The 17,781-nt window shown below is 39.9% G+C and overlaps 1 protein-coding gene across 1 annotated transcript in view; it reads right to left on the reverse strand.

Moving 5' to 3' along the window:
* The window catches only part of LOC117268423 (uncharacterized), a 35,165-nt gene extending 21,961 nt beyond the window's left edge, over positions 1-13,204 (reverse strand). Inside the window, exons 1-41 of the mRNA XM_078161661.1 lie at positions 13,192-13,204; positions 12,887-12,936; positions 12,577-12,799; positions 12,339-12,482; positions 12,083-12,239; positions 11,946-11,973; positions 11,583-11,697; positions 11,402-11,494; positions 11,250-11,313; positions 10,251-10,349; positions 10,054-10,157; positions 9,827-9,965; positions 9,604-9,722; positions 9,360-9,509; positions 9,107-9,277; positions 8,699-9,005; positions 8,158-8,231; positions 7,982-8,069; positions 7,775-7,892; positions 7,535-7,658; positions 7,302-7,438; positions 6,911-7,166; positions 6,404-6,646; positions 6,106-6,282; positions 5,839-5,984; positions 5,643-5,733; positions 5,160-5,549; positions 4,906-5,032; positions 4,603-4,721; positions 4,219-4,415; positions 3,946-4,129; positions 3,686-3,851; positions 3,357-3,481; positions 2,947-3,255; positions 2,660-2,863; positions 2,444-2,569; positions 2,159-2,329; positions 1,928-2,032; positions 1,749-1,844; positions 1,525-1,656; positions 1,283-1,291 (exon numbers count right to left, since the gene is read on the reverse strand). Coding sequence (XP_078017787.1) covers positions 1,283-1,291; positions 1,525-1,656; positions 1,749-1,844; positions 1,928-2,032; positions 2,159-2,329; positions 2,444-2,569; positions 2,660-2,863; positions 2,947-3,255; positions 3,357-3,481; positions 3,686-3,851; positions 3,946-4,129; positions 4,219-4,415; positions 4,603-4,721; positions 4,906-5,032; positions 5,160-5,549; positions 5,643-5,733; positions 5,839-5,984; positions 6,106-6,282; positions 6,404-6,646; positions 6,911-7,166; positions 7,302-7,438; positions 7,535-7,658; positions 7,775-7,892; positions 7,982-8,069; positions 8,158-8,231; positions 8,699-9,005; positions 9,107-9,277; positions 9,360-9,509; positions 9,604-9,722; positions 9,827-9,965; positions 10,054-10,157; positions 10,251-10,349; positions 11,250-11,313; positions 11,402-11,494; positions 11,583-11,697; positions 11,946-11,973; positions 12,083-12,239; positions 12,339-12,482; positions 12,577-12,780 — 5,808 coding nt within the window. The 5' untranslated portion in view covers positions 12,781-12,799; positions 12,887-12,936; positions 13,192-13,204. The remainder of the gene's footprint in view (positions 1-1,282; positions 1,292-1,524; positions 1,657-1,748; positions 1,845-1,927; positions 2,033-2,158; positions 2,330-2,443; positions 2,570-2,659; positions 2,864-2,946; positions 3,256-3,356; positions 3,482-3,685; positions 3,852-3,945; positions 4,130-4,218; positions 4,416-4,602; positions 4,722-4,905; positions 5,033-5,159; positions 5,550-5,642; positions 5,734-5,838; positions 5,985-6,105; positions 6,283-6,403; positions 6,647-6,910; positions 7,167-7,301; positions 7,439-7,534; positions 7,659-7,774; positions 7,893-7,981; positions 8,070-8,157; positions 8,232-8,698; positions 9,006-9,106; positions 9,278-9,359; positions 9,510-9,603; positions 9,723-9,826; positions 9,966-10,053; positions 10,158-10,250; positions 10,350-11,249; positions 11,314-11,401; positions 11,495-11,582; positions 11,698-11,945; positions 11,974-12,082; positions 12,240-12,338; positions 12,483-12,576; positions 12,800-12,886; positions 12,937-13,191) is intronic.
* Between the last annotated feature and the right edge of the window lie 4,577 nt (positions 13,205-17,781).

Raw genomic sequence — 17,781 nt, forward strand, 5'->3', positions numbered from 1 at the left:
CTGATGAGTCCAAATTTGAGATCTTTGGTTCCAACCGCCGTGAGACGCAGAAAAGGTGAACGGATGGATTCCACATGCCTGGTTCCCACTGTGAAGCATGAGGAGGAGGTGTGATGGTGTGGGGGTGTTTTGCTGGTGACACTGTTGGGGATTTATTCAAAATTGAAGGCACACTGAACCAGCATGGCTACCACAGCATCCTGCAGCGACATGCCATCCCATCCGGTTTGCGTTTAGTTGGACGATCATTTATTTTTCAACAGGACAATGACCCCAAACACACCTCCAGGCTGTGTAAGGGCTATTTGACCAAGAAGGAGAGTGATGGAGTGCTGCGGCAGATGACCTGGCCTCCACAGTCACCGGACCTGAACCCAATCGAGATGGTTTGGGGTGAGCTGGACCGCAGAGTGAAGGCAAAGGGGCCAACAAGTGCTAAACACCTCTGGGAACTCCTTCAAGACTGTTGGAAAACCATTTCAGGTGACTACCTCTTGAAGCTCATCGAGAGAATGCCAAGAGTGTGCAAAGCAGTAATCAGAGCAAAGGGTGGCTATTTTGAAGAAACTAGAATATAAAACATGTTTTCAGTTATTTCACCTTTTTTTGTTAAGTACATAACTCCACATGTGTTCATTCATAGTTTTGATGCCTTCAGTGAGAATCTACAATGTAAACAGTCATGAAAATAAAGAAAACGCATTGAATGAGAAGGTGTGTCCAAACTTTTGGCCTGTACTGTATGTGATATTAAGGAGGAGATAAAACACTTTCATGGGTGATATGATGCAGAATGTGATTGGCCAATTGGCATAAAATATTTCTGTGTGAAATTTCTTCTGTACTGTCTGAGACATCTTTGAGTAACTATATTTAAAACGGAAGTGAGAAAAAATACTTTAGATCTGATCTGGACATGGGCTGTGTGTTCAACAGGCCAAGAATGCCCTGGCCCATGCTGTTGAGTCAGCCCGTATTTATCAAGTATTTATCATTGAAAAACTGTTACTAAACTAAAAATGTTACTAAACAGTTAAGTGTAAATTTCATGTGATAATTTTAACTGCCCTGTAACATGTTAGACTAATTCAGCTCCCCCATGATGTAGAGGCAATGTTGAACTCATTTTACAATTTAAGCACTGGAGGAAACACAGAGAAAATGGTGTTGAGTGATATGCATAATATTTATTGAAAGGTAATAGTGTGAACATAATTAATGTTGGCTCATATTTTATGAACCTTGTGGAGCTGCTGCATCTGGATGCGGTCTCTTATTCAGCATCACCTCCCTGCAAAAGAACACAAGAAAGATGAAATTATTTAAATGAGTAACAATTTTTGAGGGGTGGGCACAGACTATTTCACCATGTGTGGTTGTATACACATGGTTCTAAAAGTGGCTCTACATTGTAGCAATGGGATATTGGAAGTTGTTAGCATGATACCCAACTAAATACTCCTGATCCAGAATAAAATTATATTGCCATCTTTATTTTTGAAATATTAGTTCAGAAATGATTACCTTTCCAGCATCACGGCTCTTAGCTCTCAGCTTGTTGACCTGTGACTCAGCGATGTCAGCGCGCTCCTGAGCCTCCTCCAGCTCATGTTGAACCTTCCTGAGCCTGGACATGTGAGTGTTGGCCTGCTCCTCCTGTAAAGCGAGTTTAAAGGCAGTTAATTTGGGTGTTATGGCATGATTTATTCTAGATTAAATTATTGGACATATAAATGTAGTTCACTTACAGCCTCCTCAGACTGTCTCTTGTAAGCCTTGACTTTAAGCTGCAGCTTGTCCACCAGGTCCTGAAGTCTGGTCACATTCTTCTTGTCCTCCTCAGTCTACACAGATAAAGGATTATTAGTGAACGAGAATAAAGGCTTCAAAGTACGCTGTTTTTTTGTATTTTAGTGAAATAAATTACCTGGTAGGTCAGCTCCTTCACTCTCCTCTCATATTTGCGGACTCCTTTAACAGCATCAGCTCCACGCCTCTGCTCAGCTTCAACTTCAGCTTCCAGCTCACGCACCTGAAATGTGATAATGGTTAGTTAATTAAAAAATGCAGTGAAATGCATTTGAATACATTCGACTCGATGAAAGTCTGATTTGCATGCTTAAACAAGAAGTTATGCCACAGTGCATGAAGTGCATACCCTGGACTCCAGTTTCTGGAGCTGCTTCTTGCCACCCTTCATGGCGAGGTTCTCAGCCTCATCCAGACGGTGCTGCAGGTCCTTGACGGTGACCTCCAGGTTCTTCTTCATCCTCTCCAGGTGAGCACTGGTGTCCTGCTCCTTCTTCAGCTCCTCCGCCATCATGGCAGCCTAAAATGATAAAATGTTCTCTAAATCATTCATAATCTATAATAAACTTAACATTAGCAGTGCACAGAAGAAGATTATAATCATAACAAAGGTGAGGTAGAGATGTAAACTCACATCAGTGATCGCCTTTTTGGCTTTCTCCTCAGCATTCCTGGCTTCCTGAACTGAATCATCCACTTCACCCTGAATCTGGACAAGGTCAGTCTCCAGCTTCTTCTTGGTGTTCAGAAGACTGGTGTTCTGCATGTTCAAGAAAAGCCGTGTTTAATAACATACTGTTATTATAATGTATTCAAAGTATTAGTTTCTTTTGAATTGATGACAGCAAACCTGAGAGTGAAGCAGTCCAACACGCTCACTGGCATCAACCAACTCCTGCTCAGCCACTTTGCGGCCTCTTTCTGTCTGCTCCAGAGCAACTCTCAGCTCCTCAATCTCAGCCAGCATCAGGCCATTTCTGCGCTCCACCATGGCAACCTGCTCCTTCATGTCTTCCTGTCCTCTGAGAGCTTCGTCAAGGTGCAGTTGGGCATCCTGACATTGAAAAGAAAAGAAAAAAGTTCACTTATTTGTCTTTTATTCTAAACTAATTAAATAAGTAATCAAACAAAACTCACCTTGAGCTGTCCCTGGACATTCCTCAGCTGTTTCTGGGCCTCAGCAGCCTGCCTGTTGGCATGGCTCAGCTGAATCTCCATCTCATTCAGGTCTCCCTCCATCTTCTTCTTGACTCTGAGGGCATCATTTCTGCTCCTGACCTCAGCATCCAGAGTGCTCTGCATGGAGTCAATCACCCTCTGGCTGTTCCTCTTGATCTGCTCCATCTCCTCATCCTTCTCTGCCAACTTCCTGTCAACCTCGCCTTTGATCTGGTTGAGCTCAAGCTGAACACGGAGAATTTTGGCCTCCTCGTGCTCCAGTGTACCCTTTAAATAATTTTAATTATGTTAATAAATGTCACTTGAATTAATACCAAATGGATTAGTTTGATTTGATTTAAAAGTATATTACTTAATCAAAATTTTACCTCAGCCTCCTCCAGTGCTGTCTGAATTTCAGTCTTCTCAGTCTCCACAGCCTTCTTGGCTTTCTCCAGTTCATGGATGCTCTTTCCAGTCTCACCAAGCTGTTCAGACAGATCTGAGATCTCCTCTACAGATCATCCAAAGCCAAATACAGTTAGAGTAATGTATACCAGAGTTACTTAGTATACATTATATCTAGGAAATGGGATGTGTCAAGGCTTTTACCACCAAGTAACACACAAACTATGTCAATAGAGGTAAAAAAACAACAACAACAAAAAAACTTACAGTTGTTATGATAGTTACTCTATGTTTAGTAAAAATGACATACGCTGCAGGTTCTTGTTCTCTCTCTTCATGGTCTCCAGCTGATCCAGAGCCTCCTCATAGGAGTTCTTCATCTTGAACATTTCTGTGCTGAGAGAGCGAGCCTCCTTCTGAGCTCCTTCCAGCTCTGCTTGGCCCTCCTCATACTTCTGCTTCCATTCTGCCAGGACCTAAAATTATATGGGTTGATAAATGGTTAGTTAATGACATAGGTTTGTGTTTCTTTTGGTAAAACTAGTTATAATTATCAGTTTAACCATTTACCTTATCAAAGTTCCTCTGCTTCTTGTCAAGGTTGGCAGCCAGAGCATTAGCTCTCTCCACATCAATCATGAGGTCCTCCACCTCACCCTGCAGCCTCTGTTTGGTCTTCTCCAGAGAGGCACACTTGGAGTTCACAGCCTCAATGGATTCCTCAGCATCCTGCAGGCGCTGGGCAAGCTTTTTCCTGTAGTGAAAAAGAATTTACTTGTGGCTAATTGGAAAAATAGAAAGCAAAATTTTACCTATTTAGGAAATAAGAAAATATTTATGTACTTGGCCTCCTCCAGCTCCTCAGTGCGCTGGATAGCATCAGTCTCATATTTGCTTCTCCACTGTGCCACCTCACTGTTGGCCTTGGACATTCCACGCTGCAGCTCAGCCTTGGCTTCCTGCTCCTCCTCAAACTGCTCTCTGAGCAGATCACAGTCATGACGGGCTGACTGAACAGCATGGGCCAGGGCGTTCTTGGCCTGTTGAACACACAGCCCATGTCCAAATCAGATCTAAAGCATTTTTTCTCACTTCCGTTTTATGACAACTCTCAGTTTATCCATTTATATTGAGTAATTTGTCTTTTTGTAAGTTATAGGATATATTTTGAAACAGATAAGCTGATTTATACCATTTAAGAATCTGAGAGATATTAACTTTTCATACCTTCACTTCCTCCTCAACATGCCTCTTCAGCTCCTCAATCTGCTGAGTGAAGGCCTGCTTGCCTCTAGTCAGCTGGGAAACAAGAGCTTCCTTCTCCTCAATCTGGCGACCAAACTCACCTAAATGACAAAATGTTCATGCGCTATTAATGAAGATATTCTTCATGATTTTTTAATGGTTTAATGTGTTTAGTTCTACAGTACAGGACTGTTAAATGTACAGTACATGTCACCATTATGTGTGTTTATGTATCACACATGACAAACTCTACCCACAGAATAGTTTTTAGTATAGGTGCCTCACCATTCTCTGTCTGCAGTCTGGCCCTCTGTGCGTTGACATCATTCAGCTGGCGAACATTCTCATCATTTTTGGCTTTGAGCTCACTCAACTGGTCCTCAAGAGTTCTGCACATTTTCTCCAAGTTGCCCTATAAACGACAGTATTTCTGTTGAGTATTTCTCTAAGTTTCAAGGTCCTGCCTTGTTTAATACTTATAGACCATATTTCTGAGCTAAATGAAAAGCAAATCCTTTACTTTTAAACAAAGCACTCACCTTTGCTTTAGCAACATTCTCCATGTTGCTGGAGAGGTCATCAATCTCCATCTTGTACTCGCTCTTTTCCTTCTCCAGCTTCTGCTTGACACGCTGGAGGTTGTCAATCTGCTCTCCCAGCTCTGCAACACTGTCAGCCTGCTTCTTGCGGAGAGCTGCTGCAGTGGCTTCATGCTGCAGGGTGGACTCTTCAAGATCACGACGCAGCTTCTGGAACTCAGCCTCACGCTTCTTGTTCATCTCAATCTGAGCGGCTGTTGCCCCACCAGCCTCCTCAAGCCTCTCGCTGATCTCTTCAAGCTCCCTGGAGAGGTCAGCCCTCTGCTTCTCTACTTTAGCCCTAGCAGCCCTCTCAGCCTCAATCTCCTCCTCCAGCTCCTCAATGCGAGCCTAGATTTGGTGGTAGATATATCAAGGAAGCTTATTAGCTTGAGCATGTTGTTTTTGATAAACTCACTTTAATATTCATGTCAAATATGTTACCTGGAGTTCCTTGATCTTCTTCTGAAGCTGAGCACCAAGAGACTGTTCATCCTCAATTTTGCTGAGGAGCTGGCTGATCTCAAAGTCCTTCCTGGAAGAGGATAAAAAATTTTTTTACTGCCATAGCTGACTTTGGATCATTATGTTGCATTATGGTTATAGTAAAATCAAATACCAAAAATAACAAAGCACATACTTCTTGATTTTCTCATCAGATTGTTGCTTGTCATTTTCCAGATCCATTATGGATTCCTGGGCCAGTTTCAGATCTCCCTCAAGCTTTCTCTTGGCTCTCTCAAGGTCCATGCGGAGCTTCTTCTCTTGCTCCAAAGATCCCTCGAGCTGTCAAATGACAGTTAATGACAGTTCATTACAGGCATTTAAAAGACAGATAATCAGTGCCAAGAATACCAAGTCATTACAGGGAAAAGGTCAAGGGAAAGTCATGACATTGTTTTCTTACATCGTCCACTTGCTGTTCCAGCTTTGTCTTGGCCTTGGTCAGAGTGTTGACTTTGTCTTCCTCTGCCTGGAGATCATCAAGTGTTTGCTGGTGGGCCTCTTGGAGGGCTTTCTTCTCCTTGGTCAACTTGGCAATGGTCTCATCTTGAGATGCCATCTCTTCTGTCAGGTTTTTCACCTAAAGAAAAATGAATGGTACACGTTTGTATATATCTATATTAATATCTATACATATTTTAAACATTGATAGAACCATTTTAGTTTTTTTTATCTGCATATATATTTCAAGTTTTCTGAACCTTGTTTTCTGTGGCATGTTTCTCCTTCTCCACTTTAGCCAAGGTGAGCTCCAAGTCATCAATGTCTTTCTTTAGCTCGGAGCATTCATCCTCCAGTTTCCTCTTCTTGGCAGTCAGCTCAGCATTCATTTCCTCTTCATCCTCCAGTCTCTCAGCTGTCTCTTTGAGTTTTGCCTCGAGCTGGATCTTGCTCTTAATGAGCCCTTCGCACCTTTCCTCAGCATCTGAGAGATTCTCTGTTTCCTACAGTGTGTGTTTGCACAATAACAATATGTGGTATTTAATATACTCTTGAGCCAGACTAGCCATGTTGAACAAATTTATATTCACAAGTTGTAGCATTGAACCCTAAAATCTTATCTAGGTTGTCGACGACAGTTGAGAGACACTCTTTGCACACGTGTTGTTTCACAAAAATATATGTTAGTGTGACTGACAGTAATCACTTAGCTTATTAAATGGATGCAAAATGAAAGAAAATTACATCTGCCTTTGCTTTCTACTCACAGATGCCACTTGCAGTTGCAGGTCATTCTTTTCCTGCAGCAGGGAAACCATCTTCTCCTCCAGTTCCTTCTTCTTGGCCAGAGCAGCAGCCAGGTCTGTTTGCATTTTATCATAGTTCTCCTTCATCTGCTGCAGCTCCTTCTCAGTCTCAGCACTCTTCAGAAGAGGCTTAATCTTGAAGTACAGTTTCAGCCATGGCCAGTTCTTCACATTCATGAATGAACGAATATTGTACTGGATTGAAAAGATAGATTCTCTGTAAAATAAAAGTAGATAATGTGTCATTTCTACTGATATGCGACTTTGCCGAGGATAGAATTTTGACAAGAATATCTGTATTGTAGTGTTATGATTGGACACTACAGTTTAGTGTACTGTATGAGGATCCCACCTCCTCTCCATCATCTTAACAAACTCCTTCCTCATGACATATCCTCTGCAGAGAGCCTGAGTCATGGTCACCAATGCAGCAAGTTTGTCATCTCTCATCTCCTCCAGGGTACCCAGCAGACCAGCTTTGAAGAACACCTATATAATCAAGTGAAGTAATTCAGTCATTGGCACATATGGATACACCAGGAAATAGACATACTATAGCTATTAATATTGTGATTGAAAATGTACTTTTGTGTGTCCAAACTTGTACTGGGTGTGGTCCACATCAATAGAGCCCAGCAGCTTCTCTGATGCTTTCTTGTTGTCAATGAACTGTCCCTCAGGGATGACACTAGCATTCAATACTTTGTATCTGCAAGAAAAATATGTTGTGACTTATATGAACCTTGTCGCTTTTCCCAGTGTTTTTCCACCACCATACCTTTTCTGAAGTCAAATTGACTTGCTTATAATGAAAACTACAGTCACCTTTGCTTAAAGTCACCATAGAGGATTCTGCTGGGGAAGCCCTTTCTGCAGATTCTGATGCCCTCCAGCACACCGTTGCACCTCAGCTGGTGGATGACCAAGGAGTTCTCCATAAGGCCTAAAAGTTGCAAATTCATGTCGTTAAAAATATTTCTTTCTATGACAGTGTTACACGTAGTGCAAACAGTAGGACTGCGGGCTTCTTGCCTGGGGTCTTTGTTTCATTAGGAATCAGGCAGCGGACAAAATGGGGGTGAGTGCTCCTCAAGTTGGTCATCAGCTTGCCCAAGTTCTCCTGTGGGTCAGCATCATGAGATAATAGGTCATCAGTTTTTTAACATGACGTCTTTAATTATTATTCAGAGATATGAAACCATACATACTCTGAAGAGAGCAGACACAGTCTGGAAGGAACCACCCTTCTTCTTACCACCCTTCTTGCCACCGGCAGCAGCCTCTGTTTCACAAATCATTGTATTTCATTAATGGCCTTGAATAAACAGCACTGCAGTAACTGCTGAAAGAAGTCTTTGCTGCGTAAAGGGTGAAGATTCTTAAATTAAGTCACATGAATAAATATATTACTACACTGCAGTCATCAACATAATATCAGTCCCAAACCAAATGTAATAGACACACACATTCTTACCAATCAATGCAAACTTAATGCATCTCATATAACATTTTAAACTGCACTCTCTGATGAACTGCTAATAGTTAATAAAGATACAGTAATTTCAACCATGTTGCGCACTTTCTTGTACCAATGATAGTAGGAAATAGTGGATTATTATTATTATTATTATTATTTTTTTTTTTTTTTACAAAAAATGCACATAATGTTACTGAAACCATTTGTCTGCTAGGGATAGTTTCATTATGTTAAAACACACTATCTGTATATTCAGTGCTCTTCTTTCTTACCATCAGCTGCAGCATGAGCTGCATACAGCATTGACAGCAGTTTGTTTGAAGATTTCTGGTAGAGCTGAACAACTGAGTCATTCAGGGGGTCCTTGTTCTTGTCCAGCCAGCCAGTGATATTGTAGTCCACTGTACCAGCATAGTGAACCAGAGCAAAGTGAGCTTCAGCCTTGCCCTTTCCAGGCTTTGGCTTCTCAAATGCCTTGGTCTTGCCAAGATGCTGATCATGCAGCTTGTTCTTGAAAGTTGTGTCAGAGGCCTTGGGGAACATGCACTCCTCTTCAAGGATGGAGAAGATGCCCATTGGCTGAGGAGAGTTTTTCATTCATTTCATGTTAAAAATTAAACTGGGGCATTAAACATATGCACATGATTTAAGAAATCGGGTTTACCCGAGTGGCTGCTTACCTTCTCAATAAGCTCAATGCAGGCAGCCAAGTCCATACCGAAGTCAATGAACTCCCACTCAATGCCTTCCTTCTTGTACTCCTCTTGCTCCAGGACAAACATGTGGTGGTTGAAGAACTGTTGCAGTTTCTCATTGGTGAAGTTGATGCAGAGTTGCTCCAAGCTGTTGAACTATTGTATACAGGTGGATACTCAGTCGATTGGGCTTGTTGTGTTCGTATATTATCAATACTGATGTGTTTTTATTACTTACATCAAAGATCTCAAATCCAGCGATATCCAACACTCCAATGAAGAACTGTCTTGGCTGCTTTGTGTCCAGCATCTCATTGATACGGATGACCATCCACAAGAACATTTTCTCATAGACAGACTTGCACAGAGCACTGACAGAATTGTTGACCTACAAAAAAAAGTGTGGTCATTTCTCAGAATAATAATTTTCACACCAAAATGCAAGTATTTTCAACATTCTTTCAAAGATTCTTTTTCATTACCTGTGGCACAGTCTGACCTTTGGTCACCATCTCGTTTCCAACCTTGACTCTTGGGTAGCACAGAGCTTTCAGCATATCGGCTGAGTTCAGGCCCATGAGGTAGGCGATTTTATCGGCCACTGATGGAAAGAAACACGAGAGGTGCTAAATACACCTAAATTTGTGTAGTATTTTACGCACCAAAAATACTTGCATGATGAGAATACATAATTTAAGCAGTTACCCTCAGTGCCATCGGGTTCAGCCTGCTCCTCACGCTGCTTCTGCTTGAATTTCATGTTGCCATGATGCATCACAGCTCCAGTTAGCTTGTAGATGTTTATCTTCTCGTCAGCAGAGAAGCCCAAGATGTCAATTGCGGTCTGCATTACATAGAAGATAAATTTATATGTATATTTTGAAAACTTTGATTTATTTTTGAGTTAAAAAAACAATTAAGTGTGATTTTACATCTGTTGCAATGAACTCCTCCACATCATCGATGCTTTTGACAGTGATTTCACCCTGACTGATCATTGGGTAGTCATAGGGGTTGGTGGTGATAAGGAGAGCCTCTGGAAGACCAGAACCACAATAACTGACCCTTTCTTGTGATAGCATTTCAAGTATTGTTAAAATTTTCCAGGTCATATCATCTAGTAACATACCCAGGAGCTCAGGTTTGTGGCCAGTCATCAGCTGATAGAAGATATGGTAGCTCCTCTCAGCAGACAACTGGAAGGTGACGCGGGACTTCTCCAGCAGATCTAAGAATAACAAATTCATTTGGAGACTGTAAAATGATAGCAGTAGAGCATAACACTGTTCATTTTTATTTAAAGCCAGTGTATCAGCCGTCTTTTTGCATTTGCCCTCTTATTGCTTTACCTCCAACCTCAGTGATTACAAGCATGTGTCCCTCCCTTATCTTGACCTTCTTATGCTGTATATGGTTGTGTGGAGATGAAATATGCTCCCACACATACTATATATATTAAACACACTCATGCTGCAGCTATAGTAGTCACTCTAATCCCTCTGTGTTATGGCAGGAAGTGTTGCCAGACCAACAGATGGCAGTCAGTTACTGTGTGAATGTATATATCCCTTTCTTGCTGTCTGCTCGTATGCATTCCCAGCCAACATGACCGTTTATCTTCTTAAAACTAAACTACTATATCACTTGTATTTATAAGACATGTGTTATCTAATGCATCGGCTGTTCAGCGTCAAACAATATTTAAATACGTAAACAAAGCCATTTCTGAATTTATGAGTCAAGTCAAATTTTTATAGAGCCCAATATCATAAATCTGACACTTGATGGGTATAAGCAAAAACTCCTCCCTAAATAATTTCTTAACCGGGGGTAAAAATGGAAGTGCAACAGAGAAAGGATCCCTCTTCCAGGATGGACAGTTGTGCTATTGATGTGTGCACATAATAGACCAATGCTACAAAATTACAGTACACTAAGGTCAATCTGGATGACAAAATCATAGATAATTACATAAGTAAATGAAATGTTCTTCCTTCTGTACTTAAATTGCAGTATAATTTATCCATAACGCAACCCTGAAGTTTCACTTGCTACACTTTTGCCACCTCATGTATAAATTCATCATTGTTTCACATAATTCTCAAGTTACACTGCAGTTAAGACTTACATGTTTCAATATCAGCTGAAGCCAGCTTGCCAGAGGAGCCAAAGTGGATCCTGATGAATTTACCCTAGACAATCAGATCCTTATAAGCATCACATTTATAAGAGAGCAATTAGAAAAAAGTCTCAGAGTGAGTCCTTGATGTTATCACTTACAAAACGAGAGGAGTTGTCATTCCTCACAGTCTTGGCATTACCATAGGCCTCCAGCAGAGGGTTGGCTGCAATGATCTGGTCCTCAAGGGAGCCCTGTAAGAGAGGATGTGATTTCCATGAGATAAACAGCTAAAACAACTGTACTTTCACAAACAGTTATATCTTAGATAACCAATTTTACCTGCATTTTACCGGGTTGTGCCTCAGCCTTAGACTTAGATCCAAGAGCTGCAATTGTTGCAAAGTACTGGATGACACGTTTTGTGTTGACAGTCTTTCCGGCACCAGATTCTCCACTGGGGTATTAGAAACAGCTTCATTATCATAAAGTTTAATTTATTCACGGTCAGGTAAAGAGAAAATCTTAGATCTCAGGCTCCCTTCAATAATGCTCATTCAATATGTATAAAAGAAAACCACGCAGGTGAAAAATGAGAATCTGAGATGTAAAACTGCAGAAATGAAATTATAATACATACAGAAGATATATACATACAGAAAATATTATGTGAATACAAAGTTTTAGCATTTTGTTTACACTCACGTAATCAGGACAGACTGGTTCTCACGATCTGTAACACAAACATATGCTTTGTATCAGTTTCATTTCTATTCTTAGGTTAAAGTTAAATTCTGCTTCTCAGTATGTAGACTCTTTAACACTAGTAATTTTGATTTTACCTGTGAGCATGAACTGATAGGCATTGTCAGAGATCGAGAAGATGTGGGGTGGAGCCTCAATCCTCTTCTTGCCTCTGTATGCTCCCACAACCTGAGCATCGTACACAGGAAGCCACTTGTAGGGATTCACGACGACGCAGAACAACCCAGAGTAGGTCTGTAATAGTTGGGAATAAATAAAACAAGTAAACATTTGCATCTGCAAATCTAAATTATTTCTCCATTATATACACATTGTAGCCAAGTAAAAACCTACGTAGATCATCCATGATGCATAGCGCTCTTTGAGGTTATACAACACAGATGGCTCGTTGAGGTGGGTCATCATGGCCATGTCCTCCATCTTATCGAACTTTGGAGGGTTCCTGGGATGGATGTCGTCCTCTTTTACAGTGACTGACTGAATTGGAAATATAGTAAAAATGTTTTGAGATTTTGAAAGTCATTTCATATAAAGTTTTGTTTATTTAGGGTCTATTAATAAGTTCACCTACCTTTCCTCCTTCTGTCTCAACCGTGGCTTTGCCACCCTCTTTACTGACAAGTTTGCCCTTGACATACATTTCATCAGGATCAGTCACAAAGAAGGCTGTTTTAGCATCAAATGGAGCAGTCTGGGCCTCAATCCTCTCCCTCTCTGGTTTTCGGAGGTAAATGGCCGCAGGGCCATACTGCTCCATCTCCGCGTCTGTGCTCATGGTGGCACTTTAGTGGAGACTGAAAATATGAGAAATTCAAATGTAAGTCATACATTTTTTACAGACAATTGATTCATTTCCATTACTTTTGTTTTGAAGAATTTACCTCAGTTGATGCAAAAAGAAATTCCTTGTTTTCCTGTGTATATCAGGATGCTGCAAAACAAGTTTTGGGTAAGTCTTTCTTTGTTTTGTAATTTTACTTTTAAGATTGTAAAAAATACATTTTACATACAAAACCTAATGTAAATAATGGATTTAAATTAAGCAAAGTAATTAAAAAGTGAAACACTGCGGCGGCATATTTGAATTAATAGTGATAATGTGATAGAGACATGGTATACATACTATACATACTACATGCTATACATACTATACATACATGCTATAGGAACAGTTGACTGCACTCACCCGTCTTTGATGCCAATCAGTTGGAGCAGACGAGTAGAGCTGCTGTTTTTATACACAACGAGTCTGCCTCGTCAGCTAAAGGGTCCCTCTCAATTTGGTCAGGAATGCTTGACCTTGGTGCTTGATACTGATATGTTCAGTGCATATAGATTAAGACACACGCTTTTTTTTCCTACATATGTATGCAACATTTTACAAAGTTGTATGACAATAGAAATATTTTTATTATATAACAAATGCAGTTTAACCCCATCTAAATATTTAGGGATATTGAATTTCATTTAGTCTAATGATATATACCAACATACACCAAGTACTGTGTGAAATTATTTATATTCTAAAGATATAAATGTTGTCACATTTGTTGATTTACTTTATATGTATATCTGCTTTATTGATATATAACCTCAAATTTCTTGAACACAATCTTCAAAATTGATAATCACTGCACTTGTTAAAGAAGTACTGTCACCAACAGATAACAATATTTTATGGCTGATACATTTTAGAACTTAATTGTGCTTATAAATACTGAGTACATCAATTTTATCAACAGTATTCCTAGTGGTGAATTAAAAAAAGTGCACTGCTTCCTTGGCGGATTATTTGATGTAATGATCAGTTCATGGTAGGCACCTGTGCCCTATTAATTTTGATATCACAGCCAGTAATGAGTTTTAAATTTGGAGAAGCCTTGAAATGTCACTGGTGTATAGTTACAGGACATGCAAATCTCAAATATCTGAAATAAAATTCAGGGTCATGGTCTTTCCATTAACACTGGACAAGTGTTATGTATCTCCTGGGAACAGACTTGAAGATGGATTGCCAACTCAGATAATTTAACACCAGAAATATGTTCCTCACAAATGGCATGAATATTTTGCTGTAAAGAGTAAAAAAGACAGTGTTTTTGATTGAAAGAGTTAGGGAAAAAGGGAAAGTCTGGGATCATATCCAGGATCAACTTTCATTTCCAAGATTTGCACAGACTTGGCTTATTTTTCATCTTACCAGGAGATCACGAGGTATTACCATGGTCAAAAATAAATCCAGCCAAGGGAGGGAGCAGTGATTCTTATTTGGCACAGAGAGAAGGATATATTTATAGGACACATTTAGATATGTTGTTAACACCATATCCCAAGTTTAAGGAGATTTATTTCCTTAATGATCTATTCATTTCTGGAACGTTCTTGAATAGAAAGAATAATGTCTGTGTATGTAAGGTAAGGCCATTGCCAGGCATTATATTTTATTCAATATATTGTGTATGTTCATTGTAATTGTCCTGGGGTCGGATAGAATTGCCAGAAATGTGCAGACTTGACAGATAGCATTAAGGAGCCACAACTAAAACAGGAAAATGACTGTATTGCTTCACTTGTTTTAAGCCCTGGTCTTACAGTAGAGTGGGTATGTTATATTGCAGTACAATAGAATGTTGAGTGTTGTTGTAGTTAAAGATACCCTCCACCTGAAATAATAAGGATAATAAGGGTTCTGCATTGTAGCCATAGTTCTACGAGAAAAGAGGGAACTCTCCTTAGGGCTCCACAGGTTTGCTTGCCTTTGTGGAGGCCAATTGACCTACCAACCTTTCCCAGTATAACCTGTCATCATTGTTAAACGTTGACACTCATACATAGTTTTGATCCAATTCCAAAATTCCTTTAAAAATGCTCAGTTAAGGAAATATTGTCTAATCTTAATTTATTACCAAACATAGACAGTTTGACAAGCTCATACTGCCTTGTTAGTCGTGGGAATGACTAAGCGAGGCTGATACAGTAATCCTCTGGATATGGAAAACATTCTGATGAAACAACAAATGGACATTAACAAGAGAAGAAAGGATGACTTATTGGACTCAATGCATGTTTTTGTTTCTTGAACCAGAGCTTGCGCAGCTAGAGAAAAAACAAAAATAAAAGTACAACAAAGCACTGGGTGTTAACATAAAGGTGATGCGCTTTAGTGGGTAAATCAGACTCTGCGACTTCAATTGTTATGCCTCTGCATCAGCGATAGCTGTGGCCAGAGGCATTATGTTCTCAGGTTGTCCATCCATCCATCCATCCTGTTTTTGTGAGCACAATGTCTCAAGAAGGCCTAAAGGGAATTTCTTTAAATTTGGCACAAATGTCAACGATGAGCTGATTAGATTTTGGTATTAAAAGAACAAAGGTCAAGGTCACTTTGACTGCATGTGACCTCGTCACATATTGACATTTTGCTCATGGACTTTCCACGTCCACATACAACATGCAAGGTACCTTGAATTGAAATAACCATTGTTTTTTGACATACTGGGACAAACTGTCAAGTTCTCTTCTTTCATGATACACTTTTGTTTTCACAGGATCTTTAATGTTTACATTCAGTCCCTTTAAAAATAAATGCATTTCATCGGTACAACACCGCAAATTACCATTTTTTTTCCTTCAACAATAACCACACATGGTTGGGTGTTTGTTGGACCCATCCACCACCCTCCTGCCCGTCCACCACTGTAACGGCAACCAGCCGCGTATCGTGCCGACGTTAAAGGACGCTTTTTTGTCGTTGGGTTCTGATGCTGTAAGTCACTGCCCAAGCATTGGATTTAGAGGACTTCGGAGTGAGATCATGCTCTGCAAAATGTGTGTTTCGCCATAACTCAAGAATTCATACTCTAATTATGACAAATTTTCACACAAATGTCTAATATGATTGGGATGAAGTAATGACATTTGATATCTAAAAGGTCAAAGGGCAACTTCACTGTGACATAAAATTCTGCAAAACCACTTTTCAGGCCATTGTTCATCCTCATAACTCAGGAAGAGAATGGGGGACATTTCGTTTGATGCTAAATGAGAGACTCTCAAACCACCTTGAAACTGTGTTTATCAGTGGCGTGCACAGACTTTTTGAAGGGCAGGGGCGAAAAGAAAAAGAAGGGCACTTTAGCGCGCATTTTGGCTCCCAGGAGGGCACTTTAGCGCACGCTTTGGCTCCCAAGAGGGCACTTTAGCGAGCGTTTTTCAACAATTGGTCCACGACCCTAGATGCCACAACAATTGGTGTCCGTCCGTCCATCCGTCCATCCGTCCCCCCGTGCACACTACTGGTGTTTATTACATAGATCTGTGCTGTCAAGTTGAGATGTGTGTAAAGCATCCATGTTTAGAATATGTTGCTTTTGCTTTTGCTAACTGCAACTTGACTGGCAAGACAAAGAATAAAATAAAATATGACATATCACATAAGTCTTTAGAAAGCTATTAACTTTTTTGGTATTTGCAGCTCTACCTTCAACATCAACATCATGATAAAGTGCATCTCAAACCATTATCTCATAATTGTGTATTACCCAGCCTTGAGCTCCTTTAAAATTACAGTTCATGATGGCACTAGCTCAGGCCCATTACACTCAGGTGTGATGTCTGTCACAAAAGATGATCAAAAATGCAACTCAATCCACACGTGTAGGTCAGTTCAAAAATTGTTGGTGTCCAGTAGAAAACTATGTGTCTCCAAATCATCAGTTTTTTAGTAGCTGAGAAAAGCTGCATGTTTTAAACTGGGTGACTATGCAGTTTTGAGGAAATCCTTTTCCCAGTGCCCGTCATAATGGCTCTAGGCAGGGATAGCTAGGCCCTTGGAGCTCAGTTTTCAGTCATGAAATCAGGTTAGAGCTATTGATACATTTATGAGACTTTTTGAGACCTAGTAAATACTATGTGAGGTAAGTTATGGAAATTTATGGCAAGTTTACAAGATACAAAACTATGAAAATGAATTACACTCAAAATACAAGTGTGGTTTAACTGTATAAAGTTGCACAAAAAGAGCAGTTACACTCAACAGATCATGAAAAGGCAACCAGATAGCGTTCGGCTAGGGAGACAAAGCAAGAATGGAAAGAAATGGAAATTATTTAAGAGGGACTGGATTATCTAGATGATATTAGCAAGTGTATTATTAACACGATATATAAATGTTTCATTTATCAGTTATCATCAATCACAACACCCTTAGTTGTAATGTATGTAATAATGTATATAATGTAATGTATATATTAGACTAAGAAGCACCTTTAAACCAGTTTAAATGAGATTCAATCCAGTCACATTGTCTGAACCACGGTAGTCTGGATGGGTAGCAAAAAATGTTGTGGAGACTGAAGCTGAAATGGTCCCAAAAAAAAAAAAAGAAAAGTGAAAAGCTTGATGAATAAAAAAGGTTTCAATTGTCCTACATTTCTGTAAGCTTGTTGTGCACTAGTGAAAATAATTTGATTTAAAAGAAAGACAACTATTAGGCTAATGTATGAAAGTGGGCCTACAATACTTATATCACAGTACAATAAAATCCACAAACAAACAGTCAACATATAATGTTCTATTGTGTATGTTTTGCCTTTCAGTGACTGGCTTTAATTTAATCACCGGTTGGCTCCCATTAAAATAGAACTTCTTCAACTTCTAAATCTCTTTACGTTTGACATACTTGATATTTGTATGAGCAATGCTGTGGGGGAGATATCAGATTTTGTCGGGGGGCTGTGTATTATTTGATGACTGCCCACACTTTCAAGGTTGTACA

Source organism: Epinephelus lanceolatus, chromosome 18 (genome assembly GCF_041903045.1).
Source record: "Epinephelus lanceolatus isolate andai-2023 chromosome 18, ASM4190304v1, whole genome shotgun sequence".
Classification (NCBI taxonomy): domain Eukaryota; kingdom Metazoa; phylum Chordata; class Actinopteri; order Perciformes; family Serranidae; genus Epinephelus; species Epinephelus lanceolatus.